Genomic DNA, 19,166 nt, shown 5'->3' with positions numbered 1-19,166 from the left:
CATTTGCCATAGCAGCATTTACAAGCGTCTTTATTTTCTGCTCAGACCCATTATTTATGTCTATTGGTATCCAATCTTAACGCTAGCCAAACATCATGAACTTAGCCTTCAGAATTTCCTCTAGGAGGACCCAAAACGTCTCCTTACTAAACTGTGCTAACTGGTTATTGTTTCATCTATGCTTTTTATATTGGCATAGGCAGCAGTACCATGGTGTCTGCCAGGTAGAGAGAGATTGAGACTGTGTTTGATTGTGATGATGTGTTTATGGGCAGTATTTTCCAATCTATAAAAGGCATGGTTTTGTTTTATAGTGCTCTAACAATGCTGGTCTTATCGGCGTGAATGTCACTATTTATAGCACAGCATCACTGATTATGCCAATTACAAGGAATGCCATGAATATTAAGTTAAGTATGACTTACCTTCCGGTGGCTTATTTTTGGGATACTCTTGTATCACACACTCACATCTGCTGTTTTCCCATATCCAGCCTCTGGGGCAATGTTTATTGGCATGGGGGCACCTGCAGTTGTATACAGAAGATCAGACATATGTTAAATAGTGATAATTTAATCTCTGTTCAACAGAAATTGTGTGACTGTAAGTAACCTCGAATAAATCTGTCCTATATTTCAGAGAAGGTACATGGAAGTTGCTGGACTAGTTTAAGGAAATCGGAAAAAGTGCTTTAGTCCTGGGTAATGCATTCCTATTTCAAACATTCTTAAAAAAAGGTTAACATTTAAAAACATAGTAGTCCTATTAAGCACTAAATATAACCCAAACCGATTTACCAAGCAATTTATCTTTCTGAGTTGTTTATCCGATTCCTTTTGACATTGACCACTTTTGAATCGGAAACAGCTGCGATTATCAAGTTCATTTGAATTCTGCATATAATGGCATATGGGTTACACACCCGAAGGAACACAGTGAGGCCCATATTTATACTTTTTTTAGCACTGCATTTCCGTTGTTTTTTTTACGCAAAATCGGCGCAAACATACAAAATACAATTGGGGCATATTTATACTCTGAGCCGAATGTGGACAAAAATTTTGACGCACATTCGGCGCAAACACTGCCCCATATTCAAACTTTGACGCCCGACCCCCCGGACGTCCAAATTCCACCATGTGCATCATTTTTTGGAAGCAGGAAACTGCCTTGCGTTAATGATATGCAAGGTAGGCGTTCCCTTCCAAAAAATTACTTTAAGGCCTGTGCGCCTTATTTATACCCCAGTGTCATTTTGACGCACAGGAGGGGGTGGGCCTTAAAAAATGGCACCCAGCCTGTTGTGCGCTGTTTTTTAACGCCTGGGTCGGGGCAGGCGTTAAGGGATCTGTGGGCTCGGAAGGAGTCCAGAGGTGCCCTCCCCTTCCCCCAGGGACACCCCCTGCCACCCTCGCCCACCCCTGGAGGACACCAATGGATGGGGGGACCCATTCCAGGGAAGTAAAGGTAAGTTCAGGTAAGTATTTTTTAACGTTTTTTTAAGTGGCATAGGGGGGCCTAATTTGGGCCCCCCTACATGCTGCTATGCCCAATGACCATGCCCAGGGGACAGAAGTCCCCTGGGCATGGCTATTGGGGCAGGGCTATTGGGGCATGGCTATGGGCAAGGGGGCATGACTCCTGTCTTTGCCAAGACAGGAGTTATGTCAATGGGGGTTGTGCGTAAAAAAAAAATGGCGCAAGTCCGGTTTGAGGCATGATTTTTGCCTCAGACCTGACTTGCACCATTTTTTGACGCACAACCCCCATTTTCCCATACACCAGCGCTGCCTGGTGTGAGACATTTTTTTTTATTCAGACCAGCGCCGGCTAACGTCATTCCATAAATATGGCGCCCACATGGCGCGTTGGAATGGCGTTAGCCGGCAGTGAAATTTTTGACGCACAACTGCGTCAGCGCAGTTGTGCGTCAAAAAGTATAATTATGGCCCAATTGTATTTTGTAAGTTTGCCCTGCTTTTGCGTCAAAAAATTACGCAAATGCAGCACTAAAAAAGTATAAATCTGGGCCTAAACTTATTGAGAACATATATTTATTGATCAAATTTACATCATGCGCTGATTGTGGCCCACGGCAGAGTCCCTGGAATTATGTGGCAATGGAGGACCAAACAGTGCATCATGCGAAATCTGCAAATTATGCAGCTCCATGGTGGATAACATGGGAAGTGCATTAATACATTGTTATGCGACACATGCTGCCTCTGCAGAATCTCACATTTCCAATGGCCCTATTTATAGTCAATGACAAAATATTCTTACTGATCATATTGATTTCATTGCATTATAAATGGTGCTCTTTTAATTCTCTTCACAAGTTTTGCTTCCATACATTTGATATAGCTAACATAGGTATAAATAATACTTAAAAAGTGTTGTGTAATGATATGCGTTATGCATTATCATCTTGGATTATTTCGGTGTGCTAATCTCTATAGCTTCAGGTCCAAGAAAACATAGGCCTGATTTAGATCCCGGCGGATGGAATACGCTTTTACAAACGTGACGGATATCCCGTCCACTCTATTACGACCCCCATAGGATATTATGGCATTGTAATACTGCCGACGAGATATCGGTCACGTTTGTGACGGAGTATTCCCCTTTTCCAAAATCGAAATCAGTCCCTTGATGTTTTTAATGTAATTTGCTGGCATTTTCCTTTGTGTACTCAGTTTTGTGAACTCTCACTGACATCAATATTAGGGGAAATGGTGGTGCAAACCTTAATTAGTGTTGTGGGCTGATTATCTATGAGCTTGCTTGAATGCAGCTGAGCTCATTCGTTGCACTTCCATTTGTGGATCTTTTTAAGTTTGACTAAAGACATGTTTTGGTTTCTAACCGAACAGATTTCCACAACACTTTAAAAAGTGCATGGAGATTGACTTTAGGTCAGGCTCCTTTGAGGCATTGGTATTTTAGATCATGCCTGCACATCCTTCACTGCCTTACACATTTGGCTCATCCCGCAGGTGTATGCCGTAGTTTTAGTTTCACACATCCTTTGATAGTGGTGATTGTGAACAAGTATCCCATCAGAATGATCTCAATATTTCTTTTAATTTTATTTAACCTGTTTCATATAGGATGACAGGGAGTACAATACAAACGATTGCCTGCTGTCAATCTTGTAAACGTGTCATTACGGAAAACAGCTACAGCATTTTAAAGCATAGATTTAATTAACAGCAAGGTCGAATTTAGCTATTTATAGAACTTTTAAATAACGACAATTTAAAATACAGGATGCTTAAGAAGTTGATGAATCATTATGTCATTCAAGCTAAATTGGACACATATAATATAACTGGGGCCAAAATTAATGACTCTCTGTACAGTACCACCAAATATTTCCACTAAACCCCTTACAATAATTACCTGAGTTTCCAAACATTATCCACAGCCGTACTGGTGTCAAAAACACAATGCATTACAAATATGTACGAGTTTTCTTTGTGTTATGAGCATACAAAAGATTTTCATTAGTTTATCTATATAATCTGGAGGTAAATGAGGACTAAATGTTATAGGAACCAGAAGAGAATATGAAGCTAAATTTTAAAGGCACCTCATTTCAATATTCTAATAATACTACCACTGATTACAAAGTACGGTTATTGAGAGATCTAGAGGAATTTCCGACATTTCCAGTTCCAAAAAAAAACAAGATTTCAAATATGGGTATTTCCATTATTCTAAAGCTGTGCTTAACCGTGCTGCGGGAATATAATTTTCCCCACCCGGAAACCCTATTTCCCCCTTAGGCTTGATCAGTGTCTCCTTTACTAGCCTACGTGACTTATTGAGCCAAGTAAATGTCTCCATCTTCCATTGTATTGATTGGCGCACTGATTTTGGCAATTTTAGAGGGAGAGTCTGACCAATATATAGCAGTTGTGGCATACAATTTATATTTATGCAAGTGACATGTCCAAACTATGAGGTCTCCAGTCATCCCCAGGTCTTTTAAAAGAGTATCTAATATATGTTTTACAGTGCCCTTATGTGGTGCCTGAGTTGAGCATGCATCAAAATGTTTTAATTTATAATCTGAGGATTGGTATTATTGATGCCTATCGATTTGGAAACAATATTTTTGCATCAGAACAACATCCTATGGTTCTGGGCAACTCACTTGATTTCACCATGCCCAAAAAAACATAATGTGTAGTAACTGGTGTTCCTGCAAAGCGCTCCAATACCTTCAGGTTGAGTTAAATGATGGGAAGGGATGAAGAAGCAATCTGGGGTTTTACCAGGCGCGGCCCGTCCTTTAAGGCAGAGGGACCACATCCCCCCACCTTTTGCCCCTCATGAAAGTTGAGCAAAGGTCACGTGGTTTAAGTGAGTCCTGGGGGGGGAGGCCTCCATGTTCTTTGCAGGGCCCCCCCCTCCAGTTTTGTTATGCCACTGCCTAACTGATAAGTAAAGCGAACAAAAACAGAAAGGTAATGTTACAAATTAATGCAGATTACAATGAAGTTCTCTTTAAGTATGCCATCGGCCATCGAAGACTCTAAAAACATTGACAAATGGCAAGTATTTTTATTTTGGAACTGAGACAACCTGTAGAAGCCAGTGCCAATTCAGGGACCCTTTTTCAATTTTCATTTACCCTCTTGATCCCCTCCCTCTCAGGTGTGGACGGTGTGAAAATTGCCAATGACTAGCCTCAACAGGGAAATTGGATTTTGCAGATCACTTTGCTGGCTCTGATCGTACTTGGGCTCTTATAGCCAATCTGAATTGTCTGCCTCCGCCCAACTCTATCCGTTGGTAAGATTAAAGATCCATTCATTATAAAACAGTTTGCATGATGTCCTACCAGTTGCACCAACCAAACTAATTTGCATACCAATAAGGATGCCCTGACATCCAACTAGCAAGGTTTCTCACCGCCAACTACAGGGAGTGCAGAATTATTAGGCAAGTTGTATTTTTGAGGATTAATTTTATTATTGAACAACAACCATGTTCTCAATGAACCCAAAAAACTCATTAATATCAAAACTGAATATTTTTGGAAGTAGTTTTTAGTTTGTTTTTAGTTTTAGCTATGTTAGGGGGATATCTGTGTGTGCAGGTGACTATCACTGTGCATAATTATTAGGCAACTTAACAAAAAAAAATATATACCCATTTCAATTATTTATCATTACCAGTGAAACCAATATAACATCTCAACATTCACAAATATACATTTCTGACATTCAAAAACAAAACAAAAACAAATCAGTGATCAATATAGCCACCTATCTTTGCAAGGACACTCAAAAGCCTGCCATCCATGGATTCTGTCAGTGTTTTGATCTGTTCACCATCAACATTGCGTGCAGCAGCAACCACAGCCTCCCAGACACTGTTCAGAGAGGTGTACTGTTTTCCCTCCTTGTAAATCTCACATTTGATGATGGACCACAGGTTCTCAATGGGGTTCAGATCAGGTGAACAAGGAGGCCATGTCATTAGATTTCCTTCTTTTATACCCTTTCTTGCCAGCCACGCTGTGGAGTACTTGGACGCGTGTGATGGAGCATTGTCCTGCATGAAAATCATGTTTTTCTTGAAGGATGCAGACTTCTTCCTGTACCACTGCTTGAAGAAGGTGTCTTCCAGGAACTGGCAGTAGGACTGGGAGTTGAGCTTGACTCCATCCTCAACCCGAAAAGGCCCCACAAGCTCATCTTTGATGATACCAGCCCAAACCAGTACTCCACCTCCACCTTGCTGGCGTCTGAGTCGGACTGGGGCTCTCTGCCCTTTACCAATCCAGCCACGGGCCCATCCATCTGGCCCATCAAGACTCACTCTCATTTCATCAGTCCATAAAACCTTAGAAAAATCAGTCTTGAGATATTTCTTGGCCCAGTCTTGACGTTTCAGCTTGTGTGTCTTGTTCAGTGGTGGTCGTCTTTCAGCCTTTCTTACTTTGGCCATGTCTCTGAGTATTGCACACCTTGTGCTTTTGGGCACTCCAGTGATGTTGCAGCTCTGAAATATGGCCAAACTGGTGGCAAGTGGCATCGTGGCAGCTGCACGCTTGACTTTTCTCAGTTCATGGGCAGTTATTTTGCGCCTTGGTTTTTCCACACGCTTCTTGCGACCCTGTTGACTATTTTGAATGAAACGCTTGATTGTTCGATGATCACGCTTCAGAAGCTTTGCAATTTTAAGAGTGCTGCATCCCTCTGCAAGATATCTCACTATTTTTGACTTTTCTGAGCCTGTCAAGTCCTTCTTTTGACCCATTTTGCCAAAGGAAAGGAAGTTGCCTAATAATTATGCACACCTGATATAGGGTGTTGATGTCATTAGACCACACCCCTTCTCATTACAGAGATGCACATCACCTAATATGCTTAATTGGTAGTAGGCTTTCGAGCCTATACAGCTTGGAGTAAGACAACATGCATAAAGAGGATGATGTGGTCAAAATACTCATTTGCCTAATAATTCTGCACTCCCTGTAGTGTGATGTGTTATTTATGGGGTGTGATATTTTATAGTGCATACTTGACTTTTCTTTCTTTGTGAAATGTATTTCCATCTTGCTTGCTTAAATTCATTTCAACATTGTCTTGTGTTTTGTGCAATTGCTTCCTTCCTCCTGTTTTTTTTTTCCAAACGCTTCACTTGAAACTAAATGTATTTATTTTTTGCCTGAAAATTGCTATTTTCTGTTTTTTTGATAATAAACAATCACAAGATGAGTGAACTGTGTTACTTCATGTAATGTCTGGCGAATGGGTAGTGCTGTATTTACTTACATTCAAACCCTTTTCATAATCATAAAACTTGTGCTGCAAAGCCTTGGCATTTTATTTACCCTTCTGGATTGCCCTCGGTTTGTTACTCGTAAACACCTACGTCAACAGTATTTGCTTTTGCAACTACAATATTCAGTGCAGCATCAATTATAGCCCTACGCCCATTTTAAAACACCCACAGTCAGTCTGCCTGAATCCACAGAACACGACAAGAAACCAGCATATAACAAACACCCTTCGAACTACGTCCAGAAGGCTGATGAACCACATTCATGGCTGATCACCTTCCTTTCTACTATTCATTAAAAAATAAGAGATGCTGAAATGTTAGCGTAATAACAGTGGATTGCCTCTTAGCACTGGATGACATCTGAAGCTGGTGGGCAATTATTGGACGTCCACAGAATAGCTAATCCCTGGGATAGTTTGGCTTTTAAGACTATGAACTTCCTTGCTCACTAAAAAAAGTCAACCTCACACTCCCCAATATTTCTAAGAACTAAATACAAAAAGCTTTAAAGAACGCTAAAAAAAAGAGTAATTGAGTCCGGTACATGTACTCGAATGTCGTGAGAGCAATATAAAATACTAAAGAGGAACCCCAAAATACTGACTCTGGAAACACAGGAAAGAATAAAAGTGTAACTTTATAACCACTGAAGCCACGGCTGACAAAACCAGAGCATTCTTTTCAATCATTGAGTATGGCACAAATACTATTAAAACACTTGTTCCCTGAGACTTTGGCATAGTTGTCCCTTTCATTTGAGCGAAAATACAAAATAGTCAAACCTGACATTTACCCCAAAGTTCGGCAGATCTATTTCTCCCCACTCAAACAACAAAGCTTCCGTCATATGGTGTCAGATGAAGCTATTATCGGAGGATGTGCACTTACTTTGAGTCCTTCATCGTTTTTCAGCAGCTTTTGCTGCAGTGGATGATGGTAAGCTGCTATGCCCACCATCTTTGTGAGTGCAGCAGATGAAACTGTTCTGGCAGAAGTCTGCTCCTTCCTCTCTTGCAGATGCCAGTGTAAATCATTCCGATCACCACCCCTCCCCTGAACATGTGGAGTGCGACTGGGTCAAATAGACTCCTCAAGATCTTGCACCAAAATAGTACATGATTGATCTGACTAAATCAGACCAATGTCAACTGTGAATTCTGTTGTAAATAATGGTATTGATTCCAGTAGGAAGCCTTAGGACAGCAGTGGAAGCTGTGGTCATTTAACACATCAATGGTAAGAATGCCATTCTAACGGTTGTAGACTGTTTCAACTATCCTGATGGATTCATCTTTTTAGAAATGTTCATAATTAAAACACATGCATACATATACACATCCTGAAGGCTTTTGGTTAGCCATTGTCATTCATTGATCTGTTCAAATGTCATTCACATTTTGCTGCCAACCACCACAGCATACATCCTGAGGCAGTGGGTGCGTTCGCTTCATCCATTGGCTACATTGCACTGTGAGTGGCAATATTTTTCTGATTACATGTGCACAGCCACCTGAAAAGGACTGCCCTTTAATGCCAGGGCTGGTGTGCCACGGTTGGTGTCACATTATTGTTTATGTTTTTTTTTACGTTTACCAATTTTTTGTTGCATGTTTGCCAAACAAACTGAAAAAAATGCAGGCTTGCCAAGGCCAGACCTACTGTGTTTGCCAATGCCTATTATTAATGGCATTTGACTTCTTTACTTAAATTCAAGAACACGACCAAGATAGGCTGCAATCGTTAGAACTCACTAATTAGGCAGCTGTTTTCTTCACGAGTCGGTTCCAGAATTCTGTACAGTGTTTTTTTTAAAGTCGTTTATTTAAATGTTAATCAACTTGAACTGGTACTCTAAGGTTAATGAAACGAAGAGAACTGAAATAAGTCAATGCAGGCTTAAATAGGGGTAATGTCCCTGATATTTGGTGCGGAGCTGAATTTTTTCAATCCACCAGAAAGTTTCAAAAGAGAACCTATTAATTGATCTCTGGTGTCTCTAAAACATTACTGGCTACGATTCAAGACAGAAATGGCACTGTCTTCCAAAATGGTAAGATTTATGTCTAAATGATAAAAAGGAGGGTTTACAAATCGGATTCCTCACTCTCATAGGAATGTGGAGCAGGCTTCATATTTTCACCTAATCATTATGAAATATGTTGAAGTTAATCGAGGTTATTTTCATATAGAATTTGTATAACTGGATGGAGTTCCTGAGGTCAACAATGAAAACAATAAGTGGTATTTACACTAAGTGTACTATGGAACACAAATATATTCCTTGTGAAAAACCAGTGTGTAAGGTTGTGTGCAAATTTCTGCATTGTTTTGATCAATGGTACTGCCTCTACCTTCATGAGAATAATAGGCCCTGATGAAAATTAATTTGCGCCGGCATAATTAACACACTTTCCAGCAGTTTGTTTCAAGCTTTTTATGCAAAATTCCATTGAACTATGCTATTATAACACTTGGCGTAATTGGGGCTTCTTTGGGTAAAAGTACTATTGTGGGATCCCTGGAACAACGGGAGCACATAATTTATCGGATTTTGTCTGCAACACTTGTGTTTTTGCCCTATTTTTTGTGGTAAGCACATTGTTCACGTCCGAATTTGACAGTGGAGTACATTTTGCAATAAAATGTAGTGCAAAATGCCAAATTTGCCTTTCACATAATTTTTTCAAAACTGTTCCAGTCATGCAAATAGGAAACTATGCACATGTTCATACACAACAAGATATTCCCGCCCAAGACTCTCTGGCAAAGCAGCATCAAACTAGCTGTTCACAGATGATGTGCTAATTTTTTCAGATAAGGCAACTGGTCTTCAGAAGACCTTGAATGCTCTCTACCAATATTGCCAGAAGAGGGCACTAAAACTACTCTTGAAGTAAACAAAATACAGCAGGATTATTGTTTGATGTGGAAATGTCACTTTCATCACAGTAGAGGAGATATTAAGAAAGTTGAATCATCTGAGAGTCTAGATGCCTGCATTGATAAACACAGTGGCTATCATGAACATCTTTAATATGTGGAATTATCTTTAGCACGTGCAGATATGCCACTAGGATTGAGCAAAGAATAAAAATTGAAGGTACAGCAACTTATAGGGCGCAGATCTATATTAGCCAACCTTGAAGGGTTCAAAGTATTCAGTCCTAAAAGAAGGGTTAAGCATGTGTTCAAAGCAATTGCTAACAGCCTTCAGTAACTTCCAACTGTTCCTATATTAACGGAAGTTCATGAGTTATTAAGAGTTTGACTGACGTGGGTTAGCTGCCAAAAAAATGACCTTTATCCTCTTTGCCCTATTTAGAGTATACATGTTAGAAATGGGGTCTCTAGTTGGCAGTAGTTTGTACTCTGTCCAAGTATGGACCCTCACTCTTGCCAGGGTAAGGGAGTCACACAGCTTAGATAACCTTTGCTCACCCCCTTGGCATCTTGGCACAAGCAGTTAGGCTTATCTCAGAGGCAGTGTGTCAAATATCTGTAAACAGACATATAGTAACACACTGAAAACACTACAAAAGGACTTCAGAGCAGTTAAAAAAAATAGCCAATATCTATCTGAATAAAACAAGTCCAAAACAGAAATCCAACATAAACAAGCAAAGATATGAATTTTTGAAGATGAAAAAAAAAGCGCTCAGAAACACTACAGCTCCAACTGGGGCTATCACGACATGGTTGGCAGAGTTGTTTCCAACAGTCTGGAGCTACTCACGAAGGAATGTGGGCCGGTCACGGAGTCGCACGGACCCCAGGCACAGTACCTTCGGTAAATGATGAAACAAAGATGTTGCATGGAATCTGGGTGGTGAGGCATCGCAGGAGCTGCTGCGGTGTCAGTTCCTTACTGCTACCGGGACGGTCCTTACTGTTGCAGGGGAGGTGATGTGGCATTGGTGGCAAAGCGTTGGTTCCTTATGATCCGGTGGGGCGATAAATCCAGCAGGTCAAGACGCGAGGCGCCAACTTCACGGTGTCGCGCTCACACCACGGGGCCATAGGTGCTGCGGCAGAGTCAGAGTTGGGTGTCCTGAACATCGAGGACACAGCACTCAGGACTCATGCTCTGACAGGACTTCAGAGGCGCTACAACGGCATCTTGGTTACACCAGAACTCACTCCCAAGGGCCCAGGAACTGGATTTGGCACCACTTGGCGAATCAGGCCTCTCAGTAAGAGAGCCCACGGACGGTCAGATGAAGTCTTTGGTATCCTTGAGACTTCTAACAGAAGGAAAGCTCAGTTCAAGCCGTTGAGGAACCTTGAAACGCAGGATTTGGAAAACAAATTCCAGTCCTCTCACTCCCAGGACAGAAGCAGCAAGCAGCAGGCCAGCACAAATAAGCAACAAGCAGAGTGGCAGACCCTCATATGTCATCTAGCTCTTCTTCATGGCAGAATGTCCTCAATCCAGAAGTGTTCTGAAGTTGTGGTCTCAGAGGCCCAATACATATACTAATTTCTGCCTTTGAAGTAGGGAAACTTCAAAGGAAAGTCTATGTAGTGCACAAGACCCTGTCTTTCCTACCCTGACCCCAGACACACTCCAGGGGGTTGGAGACTGCTTTGTGTAAGGACAGACACAGCCCTATTCAGGTGCCAGTGTCAGCCCTCTCTCCACTCTAACCCAGGAAGACCCATCAGGATATGCAGGACACACATCAGCTCCATTTGTGTGACTGTCTAGAGTGAATTCACAACCAGCCCAACTGTCATCCTGACCCAGAAGTGTATTCCACAGCCAGGCAGAGGCACAGAATGGTTAAGCAAGAAATGCCCACTTTTTATAAGTGGCATTATCAAACTTACAATTTAAAAAACAACTTCACCAAAAGGTGTATTTTTAAATTGTGAGTTCAGAGACCACAAACGCCATATCTTTAACTACTCCCAATGGGAAATTACACTTGAAAGATAATTCATGGCAATACCCAAGTTAACCTTTAGGAGAGGCAGGCCTGGTAATAGTGGAAAGCAAACTTAGCAATATTTCACTATCAGGACATGTACAACACACCAGTACATGTCCCACCTTTTAAATACACTGCATCCTGCCCTTTGGCCTGCCCTTAGCCTACCTTAGAGATGACTTAAATGTAGTAAAAGGCAATGTTTGGGCCTGGCAAGTAGATGCACTTGCCAGGTCACACTGGCAGTTGAAACTGCCTACACAGACACTGCAGTGGCAGGTCTGTAACATGTTTACAGGGCTACTCATGTGGATGGCATGATCAGTGCTGCAGGCCACAAGTAGCATTTGATTTAAGGGCTCGATGTTCTTTACTAGGGACCTACTAGTAAATCAAATATGCCAATTATGGATGAACCAATTACCAACCAATTTAGACAGAGAACACACGCCCAGAGTCCTAAAGCCAGCAAAATCGAAATTCAGCACAGGATTAAAACAGGTCAGAAGCCAAAAAGACAGGGGAAACCATTCCAAGAGCTAACAGGTTTAACATTACACCAATGTGCACCAATGTACATGCTGAAAAGGCAAATTGGCCATCCCTCAGTTTTTGGCGGATGACCCACATTGGCGAATTTCTAAATAACTCTCTTGGGTTTGAAGAAAATTTTAAAAAGGACAGTTGGAAACTACTTACCTTACATGTAAAAGGCTATGATACGCCTGAGTCCGGGATCCTGTGATGCAAATAAGTTACAGTGGTTTTTACAGGTGAAAAATTAGTTCTGTAAAATAGGCACAGACCCATCTTGTCAACAGTTTATAGCACCAATGACTATTACTAATCATTTATGCCCCAAAACATATATTGATGTTTAAGTATTATACATTTATACATCTATATTCAAGGTGTGGCTCAATTAACACAGGTGATGCTTGTTTAGCAGTGGTTTTCTTCATAATCCAGGATGCCCTTCAAATGGCAATTTTGCTCAGAATACAGAGGGAGCTCATCAATGTACCTGCGATATTGCCAGTAAGACTCGTTTGCTTGCTCTGCTCTTGTCCCTCTGCCATATTCAACTTTACATGTGGGTTTAACCCCACAGAGACTGGGAATTTTACATAATTATCCTTTTGTTCCTAGAGCAGAAATTAAAACCAAAATCCCTTTGTTCTGCTGCCACTTCCTGGTTTGACATAGCTTCAGCAGTATCCGCAGACCTGTAGGCCCGCATACAAATGGCCCAATGAGGAAGAAATATTTACACCATGAGGGAAACACTGACAACAAAGGGTGAAGTACACATCAAGTGCAGTAATTTCTTCAACTCCACGTTGTCCAACTGAAAATGGGGAATTAGAATCTTAAATGGTGCATTTGCACCAAATTCAGCATTTATCTTTATTTTCCAGGCTTTTCTTTTCTCCGGTTCTTTGGGGGTGCAGTGTTTTTGGTGCACAACTGATAATTCCGATCTCTGCACTAACAAGGGCCAGCGCAGGGGCAGGGTTTTACAGGCCTACTCATAGTCAGGACCAAAAAAGTAGACATCTTATTTCAACAGTGTACTGTGAAAAGGATGGATTGCTATCACACAGCACCCCTCATATCAAATATAGCTAAGGTAATGCCACATGACAAGATGTTGGTAGACATTGCTCAGTTTTCCACTCAAACACTACTTTCCTACTGGGAAATTTCCTGGGATGGCAATCAGCCAGCACAATTATGAATAACAGTGGTGCCACGTGTTGCACTGCCTTTAGTGTTTTAGTGTTCCACCCAGAGATTAATAGCACAAACACGCAACACATACTTAATGCTAAAGGAAAAGACTTCTGATCTGATCTGTCTCCTTTTTTGTCTCCCATAGTCTCTATAAACTAAAAACTCTGTCCTCATTATCCTTCCTAACAATACCGTTTTTGGGTGCCAAGTAACTATTTAGCTGGAAGCAGGAGGTACAGTAAGCCTCTCTGCTCTATTCAGTCTAAAGAAGCTGCTGGGGTGTGATACTGGGCAAAAAGGGAAGGAGAGGAATGTGTGTGTGCGCATGTGCGCCAAGCACAGATTAGCTACTTCCGATGCCCTGCTGGAATTTATTACATATGGGGAAAGGGAAAAGTGCAGGTTGCTTAAGAACCAGATTATAACCAAAAAATACTGGTACTCTTTTCTATGCAAAAAGCACAGGTGCATTTTTAGTGAAACAAAAGTGCTTTGTTCAAGCTCATGGTCTCATTCTGCTTGGATTTATACTGGAATCTAACACCTAAAGTCCTGCCCCGGCCGACACAGTTTCCTGCAACTAATATGTTGTTATTGGAGAGTATATACGGGAGATTAGGTTCGTGGTGATGTGCTGCAGTGTTACCCATCCTAACATAACAAACATAAACTGGACATGAATTATTGACTGTAACAACAATTTTCCCGATACGCTCAGCGCTTACACGCACTATGAGGTCTAGTTGGAGTTGATCCAATGAGGAGCCTGAACAGCCTGAAGCGGATCGCACCCTGCAGATGCTCCTGACATGGAAAAGGGGTAGCATTTGGTGGCTCGCCTTTATAGTTCCCTTCGCACCTCCTAATTGGCGGAGCTTTTGTCTCTCAGTTCGAGTTGGGAAATTAACTTAACTGAGGACCAGGAGTGGGTAAACACAGCTACCTGCGAAGGGTCTTGAGGAATGCGCACCTAAAACTCCTACAGTTTAGTTACCTGTGTTATGCTTACCTGTCTCCATCCAAACTGTGTAGGTTATTCCCCACAGTGGTAGAAACATGTCCCAAATGCGCAAATCCTGATGCCACATTTACACGTGATTAGGTCATGTATAGCTATAAAGAATTTCAGGGTTAAATTACAACTCTCCTTACAGAATGGACAAGTAAACGTCAATTAATAACCCTTGAGGGTTGCCTTTTGGGTCTGATGCTGCACCCCAAAAACAGTAAAATGACGGGCAATAGCCATCAATTGGAAATTGTCTCAAGAACCTGAAATACATAGATCCTGATTTAGAGTTTGGTGGAGGGGTTACTCCGTCACAACGGTGACTGATATCCTGACTGCCAAAATATAAATTCCATTATATCCTATGGGATTTATATTTCAACAAGTGGAATATCCATCACAGTTGTGACAGAGTAACCCCTCCGCCAAACACTAAATCAGACTCATAACTGAAGGTCAACACTTAAAAAATGAGCACAAGTTGAAGATGCCATGATCGTTGTTTTGAGGGACCAAAGAAAACTAATGGAATTGGCTAACTGGGAGACCGTTCTACCCTGGATTGATCCTAAATCAAATGACAGACCATCTTGAGGGAGTTCATGCCTTTCCTCTTGGCGCTCACTGACTATATGGCCATGACTTGTACATGCATTTTTGTCTCCAATTGCTTAATTTTGCACTATGTAGATCAATAAGAGAAGGGATGGGGAGGAATAATGGTCCAGTGTATGACCTCCCTAATATAATGTACAAATGAGTGTCATGAATTATCATCGGAAGTGCTCCTCGTCAGACTGGCGCTGCAATGTCTGACGGGCACCCCCGTAAGGGGGCTGTTTGCCGGAGATCTTTACTCGATGATGCCAATGCCCCACAAGTGAGCTTGGGAAGAGGAGAAAAAGAAAGAGAGTGAAGAGCGTAGCTTACATAACCCATATTAAAATGAAATGCTTATGCAATGTGTAATGATGCTGCATAGAAAACAATAATAATAGCGGTTTTGCTTAAACGTGCACCTGAATTGTGATCACGGTAAATGACCACCGATGTATACACAAACTACTAATAATGAATAAAATGTTTATGTTATGTTTAATTAAGCTTATATTAACATTTATGTTATTGCATTTGTATTGAAAATCTTTATAGGCCTTAAGTTAGCGGGAGCTGCAGATTTTAGCTACCCCGCTGTCATATTAAATGCATTTTTCTGTTTTTCCAGTATGCTGACTCGCAAAGGGCCATGACCCTGCAAATGTTCTTTTTCTTCAACTTGGAAGACGAATGTATCTATATTGATTCCGTTCCCAAGCGCATATTTGGTGCCTTGGTTTAAAAAGTTATGTGCATATTGACACAAATGTAGATTAATGAAATGTACAAGGTCACTTAGACCGATGGACAATGAATCTGCTGACCCAAAAGACGTGCCAAAGACCGAAGTAACGCCGGATGTGCCACCTCCGAAGACGTCAATTATGAAGACCAATCAAAGAACCACAAACTAATGTGGGGTGACAATTGGGATTACCAAATGCTAAATTTGATAGGTTAAAGATAGTGGGGTATAGTTAGTGTCCAATGGGAATTTGGGGGAATGTACTATGAAAAAGGGATAAAAACCCATGTCACAGAAGGATCATTAGAATTAGGTAGGGAATGCTATCGATTTTATCCAGAAACTCTGTCACTCTGTTTGGTGACTTTGAGACTTATTAAAACCATCCATAGACTGCCCATTTACACTTTTCCTCCTTACGAGGGAAGTGGCCCCTATTCCTCTTAGTCGAGTTTAGACTGATGGCGTTTTGACTGATGTCCTGAAGACAAAGACTGATCCTGAATGCTGACCTTATCCTTGGAGGGTAATTACGACAATACAATTTGTAATTTGTCTGTTTGCTTTTCCTTTCTAGGTACCAACTGCTTAATTTTGACAGAGGCCATAGCTAGATGTTTTCCAAATTGGTGTTCTAAATTGTTTTGCATGAAGCCCAACATGCCAATGCTAATTAGTGGTTAGGACAGGTGATCATCAACTTAACGCAAATAGACGAACGACTGACATTATGCTATGTTGAACTGACGAATAATTGACGCTCTGCTGTATTCTGATCTATGTTTGCGCCGTGTTATATTCTGATGTTTATGATTCTTGCCTTATTGAAATCTTACCAAAGTTGCCATATCGTAACTATGCTGTTGTGTTTCTTGGCTTTGAGATTGACAAACTTACTTTTAGATTGTAACTAATAGGGAATAAACTTCATAAAATTCTATTAAAGGTGTGGTTATTCATGGCTGAAAGGTCATGGTTGCGTCGTCAATTTGATTAATGTCTTTGACCAAAGTGAAATGTATTGTGGTGATAAATATTGATGACATTATTGATATATTGATTGATATATTGATCAGCTATCTCGTCCTACGGTGTCTCTCAACTGGGTCAAAAGATTCATTGGCCTAAAACGAGTCCTAATGTGTAATAAATTAACATAAAAGGATGCGTTATCAAGAGTAATAGTAAGGTTATTTAAAATTGGCTCTGGATCCAGCACCAAGGGATAACAATTTTATTTAACCATGTAGGGTAGGGGCCAAGACTAAAAATAATGTGGAGAGTGAAGCGAGTATAATGGTCAAAACACTCTCAACCACATGTAATGGAGAAAAAAGAGGTGGGACAAGTGGAACTACCAGACTATCCCTAACAACAGGGTCAACATGTTTCGCGTCTCAAATGGTCCAAAGGGATCCAGTGATGCTTCTTCAGGACCAGGTGGGAATGTACTTCTCCTTCTATACAACTGCAAAAAAACTCCTATATATTTAGACTATCAGTTGACAATATTCCAGTCACTTACAATGTTCGTGTGTGGTTAGAACGTCCTATTCCTAACTGTCGCACTGTAATCAAAAAAGAACACAGGTAACAACCGCACACATGTAATTGCACATGAGAGTTAAAACTATAAAAAAAGAGAGTGTCGGTGATGGTGAAAAATACACACAGTGTTGGTGCAAGTAGTGGCACACTAGTGCATAAAAGTCTGTTGGTTAGCTTACCCTCCCATTGGAGAAACAAGCTTCATGGGACAGCTGCGGCCCAATGGCCGGGCGTAAACTCTCTAATCCATGAATAAATAAACACAACATGGTTGTCATTAAGGGCATACATTTGTCTGATACCCCCAAATTACAGTAAACTGAAAAGAGTCTGGCAATAAACGGGACATACTAATCCCTTACAGTAGGGCTGAGTAGAAATCAAAAACCACGCAACATTAAATCAATAGTTGTAAGGTAAAAAGGTTGGTCAGGACTAAATAGGCTGCATTGTACAAAATGAACCCTCTCTAGTGTGAAGGGTCGATTAAGTATACATCGCAATATTACATGCTTCCAAGTAATACTGCGTCTGAGAAAAAGAACGAGGAATCCTCCATTACTTGGGTCAAAAAAAGAGACGAAGAGAGACTGGGACACCCGTATAATGATGCACCCCACATCTAAAATAGTTGAGCAGAAGGGGCAATTACTATGAAGCGTCCGATTCACCAGAGGGCTTGTCACCCGTAATTAAACACAATCCAAAAACCGGCAAAGAGTACCTAAACTCACTTGCAATGCTCCGACGCTCAGGCAAGAAACCTACCCCTTACCGCGCTCCCATAAGAATATGGAAGACCCGTCGCGTGGTGGAGAAAAACCCTCTAACCCAGAAGTGGGTGATCGGGATGACGTGTATGTAAATGAGCACACATCAGAACAGGAGTGTCAGGGTGAAGTGCAGCTTGTTGCTAGGCAACCTTGCCGGGCGAGCGCTACGGCTGTGTTACGCGTGAAATGGCAATGGAAAGGTGACTGTATGTGATACCCCCTCGTAAGAAACTGTTCAGAGTCCAGAAAATGGGGGGTCAGACGGGATATCATAAGAATGTCCATAAGGTGTAGGAAATACTAATGTCATACAGTCTCATCCCAAAACCGTTCATAGTCCTGAAAAATGGGGGGTAAGACGGGATATCTTAAGAATGTCCTTAAGGTGAAGGAAATACTAGTGTCAAAGAGCCACATCCCACATGGGATACCCGTATCGAAATGTGGCCACAGTGAGGACTCGTGAAAGGTCCTTCCAGAGGTACTATTGAGTGGAGCAGGGTATAACAAAGACTTTAATTGGAAAGGCCCAAAAATAATCATGGGAAAATAAATCCTGGAATTGCCAGCGTCAGTTCACAAGAAGAAGACAGCGGGCACTCTATAAGGACCCATCTGGGTAATCAAGTAGGGGTGGATGAAAGGCAAAATCCTAAAGTGGACCTCCATAGTCGATCCGGTTATCTATGTGACAGGTTAATCCATGGGATATCATCATTAAGTCCTCTGATATGGGTGTTGAGTTTATACACCCAGCGTTGTTCAAGTTCAAAAAGGGATCTCGTGTCCTTTGGTAGGCTGGTCTGTAAAATAACCCACCACATATCATCTGGACTGTGATTCACATCAATGTAATGTATACTAAGTTTGGTTGTGGTGCGCCCACATCTGATGTTACTCCGATGCGCGTTGATTCTCATTTTGACTGCTCTAGTGGTCATGCCTACATACTGCAAGTTACACGGGCACGTAATCAAGTACACACAATTGCGAGTGTTGCAGTTAGTATGCTTAAGTAACCGCCATGTACC

At 41.4% G+C, this 19,166-nt stretch overlaps 1 protein-coding gene across 1 annotated transcript in view; it reads right to left on the bottom strand.

Annotated features, from left to right (window-relative positions):
* Positions 1-19,166, bottom strand: part of VEGFD (vascular endothelial growth factor D) — a 615,378-nt gene that overhangs the window by 110,630 nt on the left and 485,582 nt on the right. The window contains exon 5 of the mRNA XM_069204943.1: positions 426-526. Within this exon, the coding sequence (XP_069061044.1) occupies positions 426-526 (101 nt within the window). The remainder of the gene's footprint in view (positions 1-425; positions 527-19,166) is intronic.

This window comes from Pleurodeles waltl, chromosome 8 (assembly GCF_031143425.1).
Source record: "Pleurodeles waltl isolate 20211129_DDA chromosome 8, aPleWal1.hap1.20221129, whole genome shotgun sequence".
NCBI classification, from domain to species: domain Eukaryota; kingdom Metazoa; phylum Chordata; class Amphibia; order Caudata; family Salamandridae; genus Pleurodeles; species Pleurodeles waltl.
This window is presented reverse-complemented; position numbering and strand designations above follow the sequence as displayed.